The 19,360-nt window shown below is 48.4% G+C and overlaps 1 protein-coding gene across 1 annotated transcript in view; it reads right to left on the bottom strand.

Annotated features, from left to right (window-relative positions):
- Nucleotides 1-6,091: 6,091 nt before the first annotated feature.
- Nucleotides 6,092-19,360, bottom strand: part of HSD17B4 (hydroxysteroid 17-beta dehydrogenase 4) — a 1,724,715-nt gene continuing 1,711,446 nt past the window's right edge. The window contains exon 24 of the mRNA XM_069625564.1: nt 6,092-6,524. Coding sequence (XP_069481665.1) covers nt 6,435-6,524 — 90 coding nt within the window. The 3' untranslated portion in view covers nt 6,092-6,434. The remainder of the gene's footprint in view (nt 6,525-19,360) is intronic.

Below are 19,360 nucleotides of genomic sequence, written 5' to 3'. Positions count from 1 at the left end.
GGCCACCTTTATTATGGTCGTCGCTGCCGACGAGATGACCCATAGTCCCATGGCGTCCAGTTTCTTCCCTTCGCTGTCCGGCGGGGAAGTGGAAGTTGATGCCGTTGCCCCTGCCGATTTCTTCTTGGCTGCCGCGGAGACCACCGAAGCCCGGGACAGCTCCGCCGTGAGGCACATAGGAGTGGAGTATGGGACCCGGTACTACTTCTTGTACCAGTCCCTCTTCGCAGGGACCGTGGACGGGTTCTTCAAAGGGGACAGTCCCTCGTACCAGATGTCGTCCAGTAAAGGTACTGAGAGAACTGTCTTCCTCTTAGCCACCTGTCGTTGGTAGAGGAACCCCTCCTTCTTCTGCTCCTCCGGGCATAGCTGGAAAAGCTCTGATGCGCTGGTGATCATGGCGTGAAAGGAGCCAATTTCGTCGGGCGGGGAAGCCCAGGCAGGGGGTGACGGGCGATCCATTCCTTTGTCACTGCCGTCGTCCGTCCCCGTTGTCACTGTCTCCATCTCATCCCTCGGTGGGGCGGATGGAGGTGAAGGCTGCAAGGGTGGAAGAGGGTGGACTCTCCTCCGCTTGGGTGCAGGACTCCCCGACGGTCCAGGCTCCGCTGGATTGGCCACCGGAGGCAAGGGTAGCCTTGTTCTTATCTCAGTGCACAGGGTTTGCAGTGCCAGCAAAATGTCATCCTGCCTGTCTGTCGGCGGTTGCAACGGGAGCGCCGGCAGTGGCGTGGTGTCCGTTCCTCGTCGGCCTGCTGTGCTTCGTCGACTCCCTCGCTCGCCACGTCAGCCTCATCGGGATCCTTCCCGCGGGCCTTCTCCTCGAACCTCTTGTCGAGGGTTGCTTTGACAACAGCCAGCTCATCCTCAGAAGAGGTATCTGAGTCCGTTAGGGCTACCTGCACCCTCTGGGATGGCAGGGAAACTCTAGGCCTGGAAGTCATCTCCACTGGGGGCGCCTCCGTAGGCTTCGCCAGGGCCGCACCTACTCACTCAATCAAGGCCTTAGCCGGGTGAATCGGGGCCTCGTGGGGTGAGGGACACCGCCTTGCTCCCCCTTGGCTTTCTCCGTCGGGGCCTGCCAGGGCTTCTCCCGAAGCTTACCCGGGTTGTCCGACTTCCTTTTCACCGACCCAGAGCGTTGGCTCGTGGTTGACGGCGCTGGTGCCATCGCGCCCTGCCTGGCAGCCGAGGAGGCTGAACCAACGGCGCTCCCGGTGCCCGCGGACTCACGGTGCTTTGTCTTCTGTTGGGCCCCCATCGCTGGAGCGCCCTCAAAGGTCTTAGAAGACCGCTCAGACTTCTTGTCACCTGCTGCTGGGCTCTTCACCTCGAGCCAGTTAGCGAATCGTGTACAACGGTCCTTCATGGTCCGGGTGGACATGTTCTTGCAGAACGCACAGTCCTCCTCCTGGTGCGACTTGTCGGCGCAAAGGCAGTAGAGACACCGGGAGTGTTCATCCTGCTTGAAGACGTTCTGTAGTCCACATCCTGGGTAGATCCTAAACAGCTTGGATCCAGTGGGTGTTAAGTCTCTTTTGTCCTGGGGCATGTTCACGCAGGGTAGGCCTAAAAGGTCTTCCGGAAGCCTCCAAGAAGTTAACTTCGATGAAAAATCGCCCTTGAGGGGCGTACAAATTTCCAAAACAGGTCTGCATTGAATGGAAGATGAAACGGTGGAGCTTGAGGCTCGATTTGACCGAAAAATAAAGAGTAAACTCTTCGGGAAAACGCAACACACAGTAAAAGCAGCTCGAGACCTAAGTACGAGTACTCCCAACACTTGAACGTGCAGTAAAAATCTGAAGATGATTGCTGGAGGAGGGGCTTGGGTAGAGGGCAGTCATTGGTTGGGGGCAGTATGACCCAGAGATCAGTGATTGGTTACTAGTAGAAAGACAGTTCAGACAGAAACGAAACTGAAACTGATTTTTTCATTTTGAATATTCCCAGCCTGACGACGGGGAATATTCATGGGCATGTGAATCCATGCCAGACCCCATGCTGGAGAATGAGAATAAAGGTCCAACAAACTTTGAATCGAGAGGGAGACCACATACACAAAGGTGAGCAGGGTGGATCCAAACTGAACAGCGGTTGCCGGCTGTGTTGCGAAGCGAACAGCAAATTGAGATGCAGCCAGTCCAACACCAAGACATGCGGGGCATTGAATCAAAGGCTGCACAAACCCAAACTTACCTGTAGGCACGACCAAACCAAGGATGCGGTGGGCTCAGTGCCCGCGAAATGACACCAAAACCAGGAACTGAAGGAGGAGCGAATCCTCTGTTCCCAACACGAGCAAAATAAGGTGCACACAGAGACCATTGAAACCCAAACACTGCTTGTACCTAATACAGGGGAGTAGCAAGCTATGAAGAATACCATCATGCCAAAGAGACTAACAAATTACTCACCTCTCGGTAATGCTCTTTTTTTGTGGGGGAATTTGTTTTTATTGATTTTGTTACATCATTGCATACTAATGTAGATAACCAAAACAATACACAGTGTTTACTTTTCACACAGCCAATATACATCTTTATAGTCATGCTCTGCACGGAGCACCACAGAATACCCAGGACCACCCTTACGCCACCCTCCAATCTGGTAAAATCAATACTGTCACATCACCCCATCATTCAGGTATCCGAGGGATTGTCCACTAGAGCATTCCACAGATCGTCCCCTGCACCCTCCCTTCCAGCTGCTCAGGAAAAACTTTGACAGTGGGTGTAGTTGACTTGGTGCTCGATCATCGGCTCTGGATGTGATGTTGGGTGTCATACATATACTGCGTCACTCCGCCCCCCATTCCTCAGTTCCCTCCCCCAACACCACCCGAGGTCAGCCACTGCAGAGGAAAACTAGCGAGAAAAAGATGTCCAAATAGCCAACAGAAGATTAGAAGAGCCAAATCCCAACTGGGATAAAATAGAAACTTTCATTTTGGTTTGAGAAAAGAAGGCATGCGTTTTGCAACCAAGAAAAAGGAGAAGACCCTGAAACCATCGCCAACACTTCCTTCTCAGGAGAAGGTAGCCACCTACTGCCAACGCTTTCTTAGAGGGGATGGATGGGAAGGGTGATGAGGAATCTGCAGAAGAAGAATACATTGAAAGAACATTATGTTAAGAAATTTCTCCTTCAATGGATTGCCTTTCTCCCGCAGATTCCTCATCAGATAGACTCCAAAAGCAGTACAAATAATGGAAGCGGGAAGAAAGCTTTATAGCAGTAAATTCTGCAACACTGCCCTTCAGAAGCAAGTGTCAGCCCCAAAGGTGATGTCTGCACTGTAATGCTTTGTGAATGTATGAAGCAAGGACCAGGTTGTAGACTGGTATTGGTAATGTTTATTTGTATAGTGCCTATACACAAAGAAAGTGTTTCAAAGCGCTCAAAGAGGGAGGGAACAAGGGGAAAAAAGAACATTTGTTCAGAGCCCTTGAAACTCTGAGACGATGGCATATAATACATGTAACAGTAAGGGTAACAGCAAATATGTCTGACGACAATTCTGCAGTTTTTCCAAGTGCTTTAAGGCATCACCATGCAGGGAGGGAAGACAGGGGGAACCAGACGATCTTCAGGCATGGTAGGTTTGGATTTGCGCAAGTGCACAGATGGTTAAATGGAGGTGGGTGAGGGGAGGCGGGGATACAGGGTGGGGTACAAGTGCACCCAGTCTGTAGTGACTAGGGTAAGTGCAAAGAGATGTCACTCTCTTAGGTTATTTACCAAGTGCAGTGATGATGACGTGAAGTGCTAGGCCCGGAGGGAAGTGCGAGAGGAATGGCGGGGGTGCCAGGGACCTATGAGACTGAGGTACACCAGGCAGCCAGTCAAAGCTGAATGGAAAAGGAGGGAGGGAAAGAAGAGCAGAGCAGAAAGATAGGTTAGCAGGGTAGAGTGAGAGAGAAGGAAGAGGAGAAGAGTAATGTTTTAAGGAGTTTCCAGAACTTAAGGAGATTTGGCTGAAGACAGAGGGCGACAGGGAGGCTGTTCTAGAGAGATGCCCCTGCAGAGGATAAAGATCTGCCTTCAAATCTCTGCTTGGTGACCCGAACCGGCTCACTCGCAGTAGGTTGGTGGTAGAGGAGCGGAGGGCTCGGGACGGACAGTATTTAGTTAGGCATTGTTGAAGGTAGGTAGGTCCCAGGCAACAGAAAGCCTTGTGGACAGTGCAAAGAGTCTTGAACTTGATCCTTGCTGCCACGGGGAGCCAGTGGAGAGATTTCAGCGCTGGAGAGATGCGGTTCCTGTGCTTGAGGCCAAGGATAAGTCTTGCGGTTCTGTTCTGAATGAGTTGCAGAGGGCGCAGGGCAGAGGCCGGAAGGTTAAGAAAGAGGCTGTGGCAGTAGTCCAGCCTTGAGAGAACCAGGGCTCTAGAGACAGTGAGCCACAGGGGGAAGGTGAGAAAAGGAAGAATACCCCTGAGGAGGTGCAGCTGGTAGTTGGATTTCTTAGAGATGTTTGAATTGTGAGTGGAGAAGGAAAGAGTGGAGCAGGTGTTTTGCCTTGCAGGTGGGTGTGGGTGCAGGGCCAATGGAGGCCGGCCAGAGAGAGAGAGAGAGAGTGGGAAAGCGGGGGCAGGAGTCCCAATGAGCACAATCTCAGTCTTACTGGCGTTGAGGCAAAGGTTGTTTGCAGCACACCAAGACTGAATTTTGGACAGTCAGATATGAGCGAGGTAGAGGAGGTAGCTGAGGGTAACCTGAAGGAGAGTTGCGTGTCATCCGCATAACACTGGAAGTTAGAGATTAAAGTGGCAATCATATGTGTTAAGACAACCATGTAGACATTGAAAAACCAGTGGGATAGGGTAGAGCCCTGGGGAACGCAACAGGTTGAGAGAGTGATAGAGGAGAGAAGGGACCCAAGTTCCACCTGGGATGGGCGGTCAGAGAGGAAGGAGGTTAACCATGCCAGGGCCTGAACTCAATATCAAAGTGTGGAGCAATATGGCACTGGGCTGGACCCATGTCCAATGAAGCCTGGGCCAAGCCTGAAGGTGTGAGGTCAGAGTCTTGCAAGGGTTCCCTGCTGGCTTTTTCAAGTGCAGTGGGTCATGCAGGTGCACTGGAGTGGAAGCCATATCTAATCTGTCAAGACTTAGCGAAGATGTCTAGCATCGCGAGCTGGAATTCCTCTCTTACTTCTGGAATGGAGAACTGGGTGGAAAACAGTATCTTCGGAGCATATTCCTCCATCTAGTCTCTTGAATGGTGGCTCCCCTTATTTCACAAAGAGGAAGAATGATGGCTGTACACTTTAATGTTTCTTTTTTCTTGTGCTTGTAGAAAAAGGTAAATCATTTTGATGCACTCACCCATAGATCCTTTGTGTGAATGGATTGATATGACCCGCAATCATGTAGATTGTGATCTTCCACAAACAGTACAGGCAGATCCTGTTGGGGTCAGAGAGAGACATCTATTTTCTACAATTCACACAGGTTTTGACATCCAAGACCTTCCTGGTATTAGAAATGATGCAGTCAGAAGAGCTAAATTGAGCAGTGCTCGCGAAGGGTACAAAGTGTGCAGATAAAAGGAACTGAGGTCATGGGTATGAAGCGCCAAATAAATGGCCACAACATAATGGTGGGGTGTATAACAGCGCCAAGCAGAGTACACACATAGCCATCCTGCACCCTCTCGACCTATGTGCCTTGTGACCGTTATTGACGAGATTACCCCATCAGAATTTGGATAAATGTTGAGAGGGGGGTGGTGGACTGGAAGGGGAAGAGTTTACCTAAGGTCTTTTATGGTGAATTTATGTTTCTATGATACATAAAATGGCAATAAAGATAGGAGTCTGCTAAAAAAAAAAAAGAACCTTCATAAGGCAGCTGGAGACGGGAATATCATCGATGAGGTATCTGTGGGAGGAAGGAATCCATTAGAAATAACATTATTTTTATGATACATGCACTGCTGCTGCTGCATTTTCTTTGGTCACTGTCATTTGACTTTAATGTTTGCATTAACTTTAACATACAGTGATCTGAGCATTTTCTTGAAACTTACCTTATACATAGTTTGTATCTATATTGCAGTCAAGTAAAAAAGCCAATACACATACATATGAATGCATGCTGCTGCTTTATTAATTCCACTTTCCCATCAAATATATTTTTTATTTAACTACATTATTTTATTTTATTGTATAGTTATAAAATTCATAGAAATATGAAACTTTGTTAATGACAAAACACAAGTTGGTTTCAATCAAACATTGATATTAATCATCAACAAGTGTTAGACAGCAACAGTTACAGAATCAGTCAAACAAGCATGGCTAAGAGCTTAAGGACCATTTTGTTTCTTTCATTATTTTTAGTGCTTTTGTGATACCAACTTGAACATCAGTAGTGAAATGAACAAATGCTCCTTCACTGGTACCAACCAGCAAGTAAGGGTGTGTCTTCAGAGCTTTGCATAATCCTTCAAAAGGAGCTCCAACTTCTGACCCAGCATGATATTGCCTTTTATTTTCAGCTTGCCAGCAAAAAACGCCTAAAGCACCAAGAAGAAATTACATGAACACCTCAAATGTTGAGTATATGGTTAATTTCATGAGTGGCTACATGCTATATTCAGTGCTTTTGGACAAATAGAAAGCAGGCAAAAAAAAACAGTTTATTTTGAACAACGAAGTAGAGCGGCGATATAAATGCATACAGAATTAAGGAATGTGAGCATTTGTAGTGTGCACAGGTGCCACTGACATGACATATTCCTTCTTAAGCACATATTTAAAAAAAAGTTAGGACTGCTCTAGAAAATCAGAACCTAATATGACAGAATGAAGGTGACCAGATAACTATATCCACCTTAAATGCACTGCTCTTAACACCACATGACATAAGGCAACATCAGATCACTAAGTTCCTCCATTTATGACATTTAAAAATTAGGACAAATGGTGAACTTGTGGATGAACTCTTCAGTTACCAAACATATCTATGACACATATACAATACACACAAGAGCCCTCATTGCGAGTTTGGCGGTACAGAAATAAAGGTGCCTGTAGCAACGTACCAGCACCCTTTCCGGACCGGCAAGCAAAAAGTATGCCGCTAGCGACAATGTACTACTGGCAGGACAGACCTGCCGGGAGTTCAGGCTCCTATCGGCATGTTTTTCACTGAAGCACCAGCACAGTTAAGAACGGTGCCAGTGCTTCAGTGCCCCCATTCCCATGGATTCCTATGGGACTTCATGAGAGTGAGGATTTACCGTACCACTGCTGCTTGTGATATCCCGTTAGCACCTGGATGTCAGGCGGCATTAACAGTGTTACAGGACTGCCGGTAACCCAACGGCTATCGGTGGGTTTTACAGGCAACCTTGTGATGAGGCCCAAGGTCACTGTGACCCATTTGAATTATGCAGCATCACTGTTGATGATGATTTTTAGATGTAAGCGGGCAGATGGTCATCTTAGGATAGCAAAATATATGTTCTCAGTACTTACCGGAGATGGGAACCCAGGATGACTGAGGATTGAACTCATGCCTTAATTAAGCAGCAAGTTGCAGCTCAGTCCTGCAGAACCTAAGTCATGAAAACTTTACTATTTGCACATGAAAAGCCATCAAAACCAGCACTATCTAGATAGTTTCAAAGTGTTTCACGCGCAGGGATAGGGGGAAAACTGAACTAACTAAACAAAAGGCCTGTCTCAGGATTTTACCATAAAAGGTGAGATATCAAGATGAACAAATTCCTTCCTTCCTCCAACAGATTCCTCCTCTTAGAACCCCTAATGCAGTACAGAAACTGGAGGAGGGAGGTGTGACAACATGGTGTCTGCTCTGCATGGGTACAGGGATGCATAGTGAATAAAACTCCTGCTCTGCCCCACACTACTACTAAACCAGCCATGATCTCAATCATGGCACAACATAAATGACTGTTCGCAAAGATGCAACCAAAACAGCAATAGTATTGGAGTATCAAAATACAAGAATATCCAACCACGTTTCTATTAAACATAGCAGACGTTAAACTAAAAACACAAAGACATTAATCTAAAACACTATAACCGACTCCTGCAAGAGAAAATACATATGTGGACTTCAAGACGAAAGAGGCACACTGGGCATGAAAACGGGGATGGAACAGGCAATATTTTCAACCAAAACGTTTTCAAGGTCAAAAAGACGCTTTTAAAAGTTTTTTGCTTTGGCAGTGATCCCCAGCATGTAGTTCAAAAGGAGAAATTACTCACCGTAATGATCTTTCTATGGATTTTTCTTCTGCAGATTCCTCATCTTGATAGATATCCATCCTTCAGCTCTGCTGTTTGGAAACTTTTTGACAGAGGGCGTAGTGGACCTCGACTCGCCCCTCGATCCATCTTGCCCCGAAGTGAGGTCAGGCGTTATATATATAGCCTGTCACTACGCACCATGCTTCAGTTCCTCCATTCCCCCCCCCCCGCGCACTTGACCAATGCAGAAGGAAAAACCACAGGAGGAGGCTAATCAGCCAGAAAAATCCGAACAAGGATACACCCTCAACAGGGTGATCCGACACAAAAATGAGTGAAAAACGTTTACTTTATTATTATACTTTTTTTTTTTTTTTAAACAAGACAGAAACGGTCATCCAAGAGTAATTACCAAATGTCTTCTTGTTGGGACAGAATCAACAAGCCACAGAACTTTGTGAGCGGGGATGGATGGGAGGGTCGATGTGGAATCTGCGGGAGAAGAATCCATAGAAAGATAATTACGGTGAGTCATTTCTCCTTCACTGGATTGCTTTCTCCCGCAGATTCATCTCGATAGACTCCCCAAGCAGTTAGTCTAACGGAGGACTGAAGACGTTTTAAACAAGTATATTCTGAAGAACCACCCTACCAAACAGAGCATCAGCTCCCCGTGCAACATCAAAGGCACAGTGATTGTTGAATGTATGTAAGGATAACCAAGTGGCTTCCCAGCATATATCCCTTACAGGAACCCCCTCTTTGGAGGGTTGGAGACGCCGAAACCCCTCTGTTTGAATGGGCCCTGATGCCCGGTCAAAGCTCCCTGCCTGCCGATTGGTAACACTCGGATATGCACCAAATAATCCAATGTGACAGGGTTTGTTTAGTGATGGCAAGGTGGACAGATGGTCAGATCCAGGAGATCGGAATACCAGGTTCTCCTCGCCCAATCCGGGGTGATCAAGATCATGGTCACTTGGAATCTCTTCAATCTCCTGAAAGCCCAAGAGATGACAGGAATATGGGGGAAGGCGTAGTGGAGAGGGAAGATCCAGGCCACCAGAAAAGCATCCCCAGTGCACTGTTCGCTGGGAATACCCTCAAGCAATACTGTTTGTACTTCCGGTTGGACTCTGTGGCGAACAGATCCACTGCTGGAGTACCCCAGAGAGTGAAGACCTTCTCTAGAACTCCCTGGCACACTTCCCACTCATGTGAGACAGTGCTCTGCCTGCTCAGAGCATCTGCCAATGTGTTCTCTGCCCCGCCAGATGAACTGCTGAGACAGAGATTTGGTTCCCTCGTAACCAGAACCACAGCGGAATTGCCTCTGTGCAGAGTGGGCGGGAGTGCACACCACCCTGCTTATTGAGGTAGTGTATGGCCAACGTGTTGTCCATCAGGAGGAGGACATGCTTCCCTCTGAGAGATGGGGCGAAAGTCCTCAGCGCTAACCTGATGGCCCGCAACTGTTGATGTGCCACCTGGCTTCTGAATGAGACCAGAGGCTGCTCACATGCAAATCCTTGCAGTGAGCAAACCCCTCCCCCCTGCAACCCTTCGGGGATGCATCCGTGATAACTTGGGCCTGGGGCCAAAGAGGCCAGAAGGGTTCCCTCGCCAAGAGTGCTGTGCGTATTCCACCAGCCGAGTTTGTGGACCACATGGCTGGATACTGCAAGGTGATCCGTCAGCGCTCACAGATACCGAGACCACTGGTCCCTCAGGAGCCACTGAAGGGATCTCATACGCAGCCTGGCCGCTGGTACTAGAAAAATACCCAAGGAGGCGGAGGAAGGAAGCCGCAGGAAGCGTGGCGTGATTCGGAAACAAATGCACATTCTGGGCTATGTTGCTGACTCTCTCTTCAGGAGGAAAAGCCTTCCCTAGCTGGGTGTCTAGGACTGCTCCGATGAACTGGTGTCAAATCGTACTTTGTCAAGTTGAGGGAGAAGCCCAGCCTGTGCAGTAGAAGGCAGGTGTCCTCTAGATTAGACAAAACCTGCCCGCCAACTTCCCTCGGATCAGCCAGTCGTCCAGGTATGGGAATATGTGGGCACGGATTTCCTGAGGTGAGCCGCAACTACTGCCATGAGCTTGGTGGAGACCCTTGGAGCGGAGGTCAACCCAAAGGGCAGCACTTTGAACTGATAGTGCTCGTCACCAACAAGGAACTGCAGGAATGTCCTGTGCTTTTGGTGTATGGGCACATGGAAGTAGGCATCCTGCAGGTCTATGGACACCAGCCAGTCCTGAAGCTCGAGAGCATGGAGAATTCCTCTCAACGTCACCTTCCAGAGTTTGTATTTTCTCAGGAACTTGTTTAGAGCCCTGAGGTACAGAATGGGACAGTCACTCCCTCATTTTTTTGGGTGCCAGGAAATACTGGGAATACCAGCCCGACCCTCTCTGATCGGGAGGCACCTCTTCCATGGCACCCTTTGACAACAGAGCTCTGAGTTCTTCCTGGAGCCCCTGTCCCGGTTGGATCAGTGAAGACAGGGGTTTGTCCAGAGGTTTTCTTAAAAATGGCAGACAATAACCCCACCGAATTAACTGCAGGGCCCAGGCATCAGAGGTTATCTCCTGCCACTGGGACCAATGCCCTGCCAAACCTCTACCAACCGGTACGTCATGGGAGGGCAAAATCAAAGCGGCTTCGAAAGGTGCTGTTGCCCCAGCCACAGCTGCTATCTGCTAGCCCTTAGAAGCTCCTCTACCCCCTCTGTAACGCGGGAAACGCGTCTACATCTGCCTAGCTTGTGGTGACTGCGTATTCCTGCCAGAATGCACATAGCGCCCATAGCCTCTGCCTCTGCCTCTAGGCAGGCTTAGCCGGCTGCGCAGCCAGGCCCAGCGAATTAGCAGCAATTTTAGACACCTTACATTTCTCCAAAGAGTCATCTACCTATGGTCCAAAGAGCATCTCCCCTTCAAACGTCATGTCTAAAAGACGGTTTTGTACATTGGGGGAGAAGCCAGAAGTTTTCAAATAGTCCTGCCTTCTCATAACTACTGCCGACCCCATATAGTGGCCAATACAGTCAGCAATATCCAGGCCTGCTTGGCAGTTTGCATCCCATCCTCCATCAGCTGTATAAATCTGTCCCACATATGACCTTCCGGCATGTATTCTGCTGCATGCTCGACAGCCTTCCACATACTGTAGGATAACTTTGCTAAACCGCAAGCTACATTTGTGGCCTTGAGAGCCATGCTGCCTGGAGGTAAAAACCTGCTTGGCCAAAGCATCTATCCTTTTCCATTCCCTGTCTGTAGGGAGATTTGACGTGGATGCTCTGGGCCTGGATGATATAGTGGCAGCCTGAACCACCAGCCCTTCCAGTGAAGGGTGTATTGAGAGGAAGGAAGGGTCCCCTATTGCCGGCCTGTTTTTCCCTGTGATAACTGGTACTCGCAGAGGCAAAATGCATAGGTTTTGCCAGAAGGAAGCCAAAAGGACAGCTATGGCCTGATTGAAGGGCATGCTGTGCTCAATAGCAGGGCCTTCAGCCAGGATTTCTGTACAGTCATACCCTTGATGGGGAATGGCGGACGACTTGAGGCCCGAGAGTGTCAACCACTTTCTCTACAAATGTCCTAAACTTGAAATGAGAGTGAGTGTAAGGTTGTTTTTGTTGCATCTCAAGGTCTGGAGATGTGTTCTAGCCACTGGCATTTTGAAGGCCCTGAGTAAGTGCCATCAAATTGCCTCGGACCTCGAAATAGTCAACACTGACGGAATCCACCAAGATGGGGTCGACCTTTTCACACTTCTCGGCTTGATCGGTGCCAAAAATCTACCACGTTAAGTCGAAAAAGCTTGTCGGTGATAGCAGTTCAAAGGCGCTGTCGCTGGTCAACTTTGCCGGCTTATCCTTCGACTCTGTAGCTCAGTCGGCCGAGGAAGAGGGCTTAGTCGCATGTTGTGGAGTACTAGAGGCCGATGGATTGGGAACCGGCGTGATAGCTCCAAAAAGGCGATGGGCGCCGTGGAACAGGCTTCTAGAGGGCAATGATTTTCACACCTCGTTGGGCACAGAGCTCGAAAGCTCAGTCGGTGCCGAAGGCATCAACATACTGGCGAGCATGGGTTCTGGGGTACCGAGCGCTGCTTTTGCTGCCGAGGCCTGCTGGTCGGGGGTGAGAGCTGCACAGCTTTTTTTCGCCTGTTGTCGAAATATATCAAGCATTTATTTTTTAAACGAATCCCACTCTTCACGAGTGGTTGTCCATTAGAGGGCTTACCTAGCTCTGAGGAAGAATCTGATTCAAGCCGAAGGTGGCGTTGCTTCTTCTTCAGTGAGGAAGAGGATGAGGAATGGCTTCTGCAGTGGGACCTCTTTTTTGTTTTCTTGCAGTGACAGCCCTCGTTGTGAAGAGTGGGATCCTCAGCCTCAGATGACCGGACGAGAGACCGTGCCAGAGACTTTGATGACGATCGGCCCAGGGCCAGCTAACCGGCTCTGTCTCACAGGGACTTGGATGGCATCTTGGTGCACGCCGCGTAGGCCTCTGTGTCGTAAGTGGAACCCAAACACCATAAACAGACGTTGTGTGGGTCAGTCACTGATATTTTGCATTACAATCGGAGGACCGTTTGAAACCTGAGATCCTGTGCAAAGACATTGTCGAGGTGAATCGAAAAAAGTAAGTGAAAAATGGAGTGAAACTCGAGTAGGTTCCTGATGCAGCGTGTGAGCGCACAGAACAAAGGAACTGAGGGATGGGGCGTGGTGACCTGGTATTTGTATGGTGCCTGATGTCACCTCCGGACCCAACGATCGACCACCGCGCAAGACTGATTGACGTCCGAGTCCAGGTCCACTCGGCCCCCTGTGGAGAGAATTTCGGAGCAGCAGAACTGGACAAGGGATATCTATCAAGATGAGGAATATGCAGGAGAAAAGCAATCCATTGAAGTGTATTTTACAAATGTACAGGAAGCATTTACAGCCTTTAAGGCCATACGGCCCGATGCGAAAACTGTCTTCGCAAGTGAGTCACACTTTTTTCCCTCCCTATCAGTAGGGCGATTGGATATGGATGTGGTGGGTCTAGTATTGACCGTAGCAGCTTGGACAATGAGATCCTCTGGAGTCGGATGGGTGGAGAGCCAACATGGATCTCCCCTTCCTGGCTTATATTTTTTGTGAATGCAGAATTCACAGGTGGGGTTGAACAATGCTTTTGCCACAAGGCGATAACAGGGGCAGTAATGGCTATGTTCAAAGGCAAGGCCCTCTCTGTCGGGGGCCCTTGGTCAATGATGTCTGAGTGCGTAGCCTGACAGGGATTTGGCTGGGGCACCCAGGGCATCAACTACTATATCTATCGTGGTGGCGTACTGGGAATTTGCATGTCCATAGGGTTGGGCTTGTTGAATGTCTAAGCCACTTCGATCCCATAGCCCCTCTGCCAAGGTGAGTAAATTGGCCTGTTATGAGAACAAATCTGTGCCCCCACAGCCTCCACGTGCTGGTTCAAGACCAAAAGGTATTTGGTAACTGTCATCGTCGAAAATCATGGACATGGTGTAGTAAAATGCTGATTGGGACAGCGGGACACACGAACGATCGGGCACCAGCATCAGCGCCAAGGTACCCACGCCTGGCGGCACAGATAACAGCTTTGATGATATGACTGTTTGGGAAACGGGCAGCACCGAGCCCGAGGACATTAGTACTGACAGACATCTTAGGGCTGAAATCACCAGGCGCCACTGAAGTTGCAGAGGCCTGCAGCACAGTAGCAAGAGCTGTACCTGCAACTGCCTTAAACATCTTGAGCATTTGTTCTTTGATAGCCTCCCACTCTGCCCATGTTGGGCCCGATGGAGACTTACTGCGGGGTTTTCGGAAGCGCCGTTTCTTTTTGTGAGAGGACAAAGAATGGCTCCGGGAATGTGATATTTTTTGGGTTTTTTTCCAATGCTTGCCCTCCTTTTCAGGAGTGGGTCCTTCAGTATCGGCCTCTGACGATCGAGTGGCTGAGCAAGCCAGAGACTTAGATGAGTGTCGACTGAGTGTGAATTTCGGTGCCCTGCCCCGGAGTGATTTCGGGTTCATCTTCATGCAAGAACAGCAACCCTTGGTGACGTGACCGACTCCGAGGCACCACACGCAGACACTGTGTCGGTCTGTAATAGACATCTTGGAATTGCAGTTCTTGCACCATTTGAAACCGGACACTTTGGGAGCAGACATTCCGGTGAAATCACACTGAATTTATGAAAACATTTTCATGAAAAAATTCAAACTAGGTTCTCTAACAAGAGTTGTGCCAGTGAGCAGTGTGATGAGCTTGCGTAGAAATACAACGAACGACATCCGGAGTCGACGACTGCCGCATCAAGTCAAGATGGATCAATGGCTGAGTCGAGGTGCACTACGCCCACTGTCAAAATATTTTCTGAGCAGCTGACGCTGGGAGGAGATCTATCTGATGAGGAATATGCAAGAGAAAAGCAATCCATTGAAAGAGAATTGTAAAGGTTGGATGGCACAACCCTGGAAAGGGGGGTGGGGGGGTATCCCTTTATTGAAGAAATAAGGAGACAACAGGCAAAAGGAAAACATTTATACAGAACAAGATACAAGTATAAGGTCAAAAAGACCTGGTTTCAAGAAGAATCAAAAGTATAAAAAAATCATGCAAGAGTTACACAAACTGATCAAATAAGTCACAAGAGACTACTTAAAGATCACCTATTAAGAAGAACCAGGAAGAAGTTGTTTGCAAGAAGCAAAACCCAGGAGAAGGGAGTCATTCTCCTGCCTTTAGTTGTTAGACTAGTGGTAGGGTCAGTTAGGGTTAGTTTGGACTGTGGACAGAGGCTTTTGGACATTCATAGACGACTGACTAGCACCTTAGCTAGTTTGCTTAGTAGGGAAAACTCAATAGCGATAAAGTTAAGCCTTATTCTTACTCTAATAAAAACTGCTTTGAAATGTCATCTAAGAGTCTGCATCCTTCTTCTGACCCACCACACATCACAGTAGGCTGAAGGGCAGGGGTTGGGAGAGTGAAATATCAGGCTATGTATGTTTTAACCTATCACATTAAATGTCCTTATGGGTGTACACTGCAAAGGAAGTAAATCAGGAGGCTACAGATTAGACAGGCCTCATGAAGATCTAACTGTTCAAATTAGATCAGAAGGAATAAGCACATCATGCTGCACCCATACACTTGAGCCATATGGGTATGAATGTGCATTTACTTAACAATGTGGCGACTGAGAGGAACTTGGAGGACAAAAGCGAGGCATCCCTTGCAAGCTCAGGCAAGACTGATGCTACAGCTGCTTCGGGTGTCGAAGAAGGATGCTTCTTTGGAACTTCAGTACACCACTGCAGCTTCCTGGGACAGGGGTGCGTCTCTCTGGCTCTTTGGGCTTCTCTCCACCAGTTCTGCAGCACTGCAGCGGTTCTGCACTCTACTAGACGGCTTGGCTCTCTCATCCTGCATTATGTTCAGGTCTGCTCCAGCTGGCCCCACAGAGAACTACCTCAGCGATTTGCTGGCGTCTTCTGCTCTTCGGTATCCCCGGTCAGCCGGCATGATTTGAAACTCTTGCTCTAGATTGTTTCCACACCTGCTGCCTCTCCCAGTTGGGCTTGACCAAATCTTCAGTCCCCCTCTTCTTATACATTGTTGCCAGTCCTGCTCTGGCAGAATGTCAAAGTCCTTTGTTGTTCTTGATAGGGTGATCTTCATGCATCCTCAGGACCACCTCTTACCAGTACTACCACAGTAAATCATCTTCAAGTCTTCTGTGCTCTTCCTCGTCCTGGTACATCCTGTTTTGTCCATTTTGCCTACAATACAGAAATACATGGGTCGACTCTCAAGGAAGTGGTTTGAAATGGAGGGCGTTGGTAAGGGAAGGTTGCGGGGTGACGTTGGTCAACGGACATACTGTAGGTATTTGTCCTTATCCCCGACAGGGTACTTCCTCCCCAGGAGGTCCTCCCACATTAAATCACCCTTAGGGGAGCTAATGGGTAGGGGTTGCACCTCCTTAGCCTCATGGGCAGAAGTGATGATACCTAGCGAATCATCACCTGCACTCAACTGTTTAACTCAACATTAAAACAGTCCATTTATGAACCTGCATTTACTGGGTAAGCCAAACTTGGCAACACTGCACAATCACTGAACCACTAGAAGCACGAATACTGGATGGAGAAGGTACTAACTCTGCTGAGCAACCACTTTAACCAACTCAGACTCTACCTTTTGCACTCCAGTAGAATGTAATAGGGCTGTTAGCAAAAGCATGGCACATGCATATTGGGTAATGTGGGGGCCTGGAATGAGGAGTCTGACCAAGTGAAGGCATGTTTGTGGCACAAACTTTTATTCATCAGAATAAATGCAATCATATCATTCCCTAAAACTAGAGGTGGTTTCCCTACCTCAACAAAACTAAAACTCGGGTCGATTAGGAAGTCTGTGATGTCCAAAGCAAAGCTAACGTCTACCCTATCCCTGTCCCTTAAACACAAATCACTAGGCTAACGGAAGAGTTCTTACATTCTAACCCAGAAGAATGACTCCCTTCTCCTGGGTAAAAAGCTCAAACAGTTTGTGTTCCTCAAAGTTTCACAAATATCACTGGACTAAGAAAATGGCTGCTTCTCCTAGCTTATAGCCAGCCTTTAGCAGGCTTTCCTCGACTTGAACACTGGGGCAAGGGAGATACTCCCTGAGCTTTGCTTGACTCTTCAACGTTTTCTTGAATTACTTCAATTTTAGATTCTTCATCAATTCTTTCAGTTCTCTCCACAGATTTAGTGTTGTCCTTACTTGAACACGGTCCTTCAATTTGCCCCTATTCGGATGAGGAAGAGGCTTCTCCTTCTTGACTCTTCAATATCAAAGTCTTATGGAACTGACAAGTGAGTTGCCTCACAAAATGATCTACTTTTCTCTTGTCTTTTGGTTTTGCCTTCTCAAGTATTCCCAGACACCTCCAGGACTTAAAACTGTTCCCTTCTCTCAGGGAACTCTTCACCGGTTTTGCCAGGGCTCGCAGGTTCATTCTTTCTCTTTCTTCTTCTGCTCTTTTTCGGCCTGCTTAACTTCGCGGCCCATTACTGCTGGAGGTCTGGGCGCAAGTTTTGGACCCAATAGTCCGTCCGTTACAGGTCGCGGAACCACCACAGTTCCTTGTACTTCCCAGGCAATCGCCAACCAGCTCCACATTAGGCTAGTGTTGGCAGTCACAGCATCATTCGTGGACCGCAGGGGCCACCAACCACAAGTCACGCCACCACCACACTGACTCTCAGCTTCAAGGTTGTCGACTCCCAGCCAATGGACGAGACACTTTCCTGGAGTACCTCAGTTTGCTCTCATCACTCCGCACTGCTGCTTTTACACAGCCTTCAAATGCCCCGTTTCAAACTCGCAGGCTTTTTGGTGGCCTCCTAGCTCTCAGACTTCTTCTTTTGGCTGTGGCTCTCCTCGTCCTTCTTTACTGTTTATCTTAAGTAGCTGGGACTGCCCCAGCCTAACATCAGTTTGATTGACAACAGCTGGTCAAACACTCATGTTTGACATTAGCGTTCTTGGATCCTTCTTCGTCCCAGTACCCATCATAATGAGACTGTCTGACATTAGAGTAACACATCGTCTCGGGCATTACCATAGGTAAGGAACAGTTGGGTGTTTTTACCCTGTGGGGTTGGGAGATAAAGGGGCGGTGTCCCAGATGCATGTCCTTGTCTCCAGGAGGGAAGACCCTCCCCGTGAGATCCTCCCGCTTGTTTTCACCTCTAGTGGGACTATCGGTTAGAGGCCTCACCTCCCTAGCCTCACTCTAAGGGGCTCCCCTCTGGGGAGATGTGACATCAGCTGGAGGGTCATCACAATAAAACAGGTGGCATGCATGCGCAGCATTTCACAAGTACGAAAGTTCCAATTGTTTAATTTTACAAACTCAACCTTTCATCATTAAATATTAAATGCATTGCTGCATTGAAAATATTTATCGGTTTGATACTTTGTCCATATGACAGTTTGATAAAGGACAAATAGTCGCGATGCATGCCATATTGTCGAAATTTTAATCAATTGCATAACTTCATCACAATCAGATTAACCTTCTATTAATAAAGCTTAATTATAATGCCAATACATTGCACCACATATCAAAGTGTCAGGAATGGCACTCTGTCAAGAGTGGCACAGGGCACCCCGGTAGGGTTTGGATGGATGTGCTGAAGTAAGGTAGCAGATAAGCACACACAGCAGGAAGTTCAACAAGAAAGAAGAGTAGGAAACTGTAGCTGGGAGCCAAAAGGGGCAAAAGATACAAAGGTACAAACAAACTGGATTCCCTCTTGGGGTGTATGCTGAAATGGGAAAGAGTGTTCCACGAACCTTAGGAAACTCCAGCCTTCTGCACAGATTGCTATAACAGAGTCCCGCGCTGTATGCTCATGGCTGGGAACAACAGCAGTGGGTGTCTGTAACACTGAAAACGTGACAAGGGAAGGGGCAGAGGTTGCCTGCCGGAAACCAACGGGCAAGCTCTGTACAAAAGGGATTATATAAGACACATGAGAAGACAAGAACAGAAATATCCAGTGAAAAGGAAGTCAATGAGCAATCTAGCAGAAGGAAATGAAGGAAAGGCAGTTAGACAGAAGTAGATAACCTAAGGTGGAGTACAGAGGACTCAAGGAAGAGAACAAGGGAGCAGCAGTCAGGAAAACAGAAGGGATGCAAAGTAGGAAACAGGTCTGCAGTCAAGAGTGGCACTAGGTGCAGGCAAACTGTAGTGGACTGCGGAGGACTGTAGTAGGTTGCAAGGCAGGGAGTCCAGAAGAACAGGACAGAGAGAGATTAGTAGTAGGCGACAGACAGAGAGCCCAAAAGAATAGGGCCGCGAGGTAGGGAGCCCAGAGGAGCAGGGCTGTAGGCAGCTAAGTGTAAAACAGGCTGTAAGGCAGAGGAATGTAGCAAGCCTCAAAGCAGGGAGCCCAGAGGACAAGGGCTGTAGGCAGCGGAGGGAGCAGGCAGCAAGGAAAGGAGCCCAGAAGAGCAGGGCAGCAGAGAGTGAGCCCAGAGGAGCAGGGCCACAGACTGTAGAGGGTTGCAGAGGACTCTAGTAGGCTGCAAG

The sequence above is a fragment of the Ambystoma mexicanum genome, chromosome 6p, assembly GCF_040938575.1.
Source record: "Ambystoma mexicanum isolate Mex_15411 chromosome 6p, UKY_AmexF1_1, whole genome shotgun sequence".
Lineage (NCBI taxonomy): Eukaryota > Metazoa > Chordata > Amphibia > Caudata > Ambystomatidae > Ambystoma > Ambystoma mexicanum.
The sequence above is the reverse complement of the archived record's forward strand: the minus strand, read 5'-3'. Positions and strand labels throughout refer to the sequence as shown.